General features: G+C 32.3%; 1 protein-coding gene across 1 annotated transcript in view; it reads left to right on the plus strand.

Annotated features, from left to right (window-relative positions):
• Positions 1–755: 755 nt before the first annotated feature.
• Positions 756–2,572, plus strand: part of LOC111681174 (facilitated trehalose transporter Tret1-2 homolog) — a 3,992-nt gene continuing 2,175 nt past the window's right edge. Inside the window, exon 1 of the mRNA XM_046947907.1 lies at positions 756–761. Within this exon, the coding sequence (XP_046803863.1) occupies positions 756–761 (6 nt within the window). The remainder of the gene's footprint in view (positions 762–2,572) is intronic.

The following is a 2,572-nucleotide window of genomic DNA, read 5'->3' on the forward strand; positions in this document are numbered from 1 at the left end:
GAACATTTCGTCTAGGAAGATTTAAATCTATGGTTTTGTTGTTTTGAAATTATAATTTCTCAATATACATACATATACACACATGCTGTAGAACTACTTAGAGGGTTATTAGAGTTTATTTGGAATATAACGAGGATGAATTGAAAATAAACAATAAGATTTTCAAAATAAAATTAAGACCTATAACTTAACCAAATATAACTCTCATATAACTCTCACATATTTGTTAACTTTTCGCTTAAACTTCTTCTTACAAACCTACCTTTCAACAATCCCATTCAAATTATGCGTCTTATAAGTTTGGATTTATCTTGATCCCTATGTAGTACAATTTTTAAAACCAACAAACATGCGAATAAGTTAGTATGTACATTAGTTATGTTTGTTAGTTAATCTACATAGTTACGTTTACGAAAACACACGAGTCATTCATGCAAAATTATTATCAACTAAACCACAAATTATTTCTAAAATTTACAAGTTTTATTCATGTTTTTAAGATAGATTTTTCTTATCATAGCTCTAGTTGGAACCACAAGACTACATTTACATTTTAATTTGTTTTCTTTTTCTTTTTGAGCTAAAATCTTCCCTTTCTAAAAATATTTTATGTTTTTGGTACTATTGAGGAAACCCTTATACCCCGTTTTACGCTTTCGAATTTTATACTATAATAGCAGCTGTAAGCAAAAGTTCATAAATAGTACATAAAACCGTTCATCAAGTTATCAGTATAATTTTATCCCACTATAACTATGAGAGTAAATTAAACAGAATATATATTTGTATGTGAGATAATACCACAACTAACTAAGATGATTTTGTTAATTGGTTTAATCTCTCTTCCCTTTATGCGTTTGATCTAAAATTTTATGCGAAAATGTATTTTATTAGGGCCATAAAAATGAGTACATCTAGTATATTTATCACGGTCTTGAATCTAGTGATAATTTTAAAAAAAACAATAACAAAAACAGAAATAGGTAAATAAACAAAACGTAACATACATACATCTGTTACAATATATTTGCCACAATGTTTTGACCAGAAAGAGAAAACAACTTACTTACTCAGTTAGATAGTTAATTAGTTAGTTAGTTAGTTAGTTAGTTAGTTAGTTAGTTAGTTAGTTGGTTGGTTGGTTGGTTGGTTAGTTAGTTAGGTTAGATTAGGTTAGGTTAGGTTAGGTTAGGTTAGGTTGATAGAAGGATGCATACTACATCAAATCCGAAGAACTACACCTAGGCCATAATCGGGCCTGTTGTGAGCTCCTTATCATGAGAAAAAAAGGGGACCGGATTAATTATTTTTCAGTTTCATTAGTTAATTATTTTCAGTGTTCAGAAACTCAGTTCCTGAACGTAATTCCTAAGAATCTTCCAATCAATGTTAGTTAGAAATGTTATTTTCAGAATAACTTCACTTCCAAGATACTTGGATCTAACTTCGACGAATGCCTGGCAGTGGCAGAGAAAGTGTTCCAGAGTTTCACTGTCCTCTCCACATACGCCTGAATCCACACGTCCTATTTTACATAAATGTGTTCGTAACCATGTGTGTCACTCAGAATACATACTATCATACTAACTTTAGGCTTGCTCATTTTGAGGAGATTTTTCGTCTTGCATTCATCAGGGTCACGCCATAGGATCTTCGTAGTTCTACCGACTGTTTCATTATCCAAAAGGCCTTATGGGATTCTCTCATCCATATTTTTAGTTCAACTTTTGTTGAGTCGAATAGTTTTGCTCTTTCGTTACCGACTACTCCCAAATGGGCTGGTACCCATATGATGTGAACTTTACCACTGGAAGAGTATTTAGTTAAAGCTTTCTTACAATCCAATACGGTCTTAGATTTAGTTCTATCTCCTGATATCGCCCTAATAGCCTTCTGGCTGTCGGTAAATATATTAAGCGCTGTGGACGCCATATTTATTCTAATCCAATTTACGCATTCCGTTATTGCTTGTACTTTTTCCTGGAAGCTTGTCTTGTGATTTGGTAAACGGTGGTATATTTCAGCTTCTGGATCTTCAATATAGAACCCTAGCCGCACTTTATCCCCCAACTTAGAGCCATCCGTGTAATAAAGGATTCCAACTGGTATTTGCTCTAATGTTCCGATTTACCAAGACATTCTATCTGGGATCATCTTTTTAAATTTTCCGACATATTCTGTGTATGTATATCAGGCACGTCCGATGATTGTGTATAACCTTCCTATAACCGCTTTTACCCAGTTCACCTAAAGTAAAAAGCCATTCGGCATCGCCTCATATCTTAAATATATTTCAATGGGTGGAATATGTAGGAACGTTTCCAGAGCCTTGGTTGAAGTAGTATACATGACACCACTTATATAGTTTGATATTGCACTTTTTTGTATAAAGTTAGTTAGTTAGTTAGTTAGTTAGTTAGTTAGTTAGTTAGTTAGTTAGTTAGTTAGTTAGTTAGTTAATTAATTAATTAGTAAGTTAGTTAGTTAGTTAGTTAGTTAGTTAGATAGATAGATAGATAGATAGATAGATAGATAGATAGATAGATAGATAGATAGATAGATAGATAGATAG

The sequence above is a fragment of the Lucilia cuprina genome, chromosome 4 (genome assembly GCF_022045245.1).
Source record: "Lucilia cuprina isolate Lc7/37 chromosome 4, ASM2204524v1, whole genome shotgun sequence".
In the NCBI taxonomy this organism is placed as follows: Eukaryota; Metazoa; Arthropoda; class Insecta; order Diptera; family Calliphoridae; genus Lucilia; species Lucilia cuprina.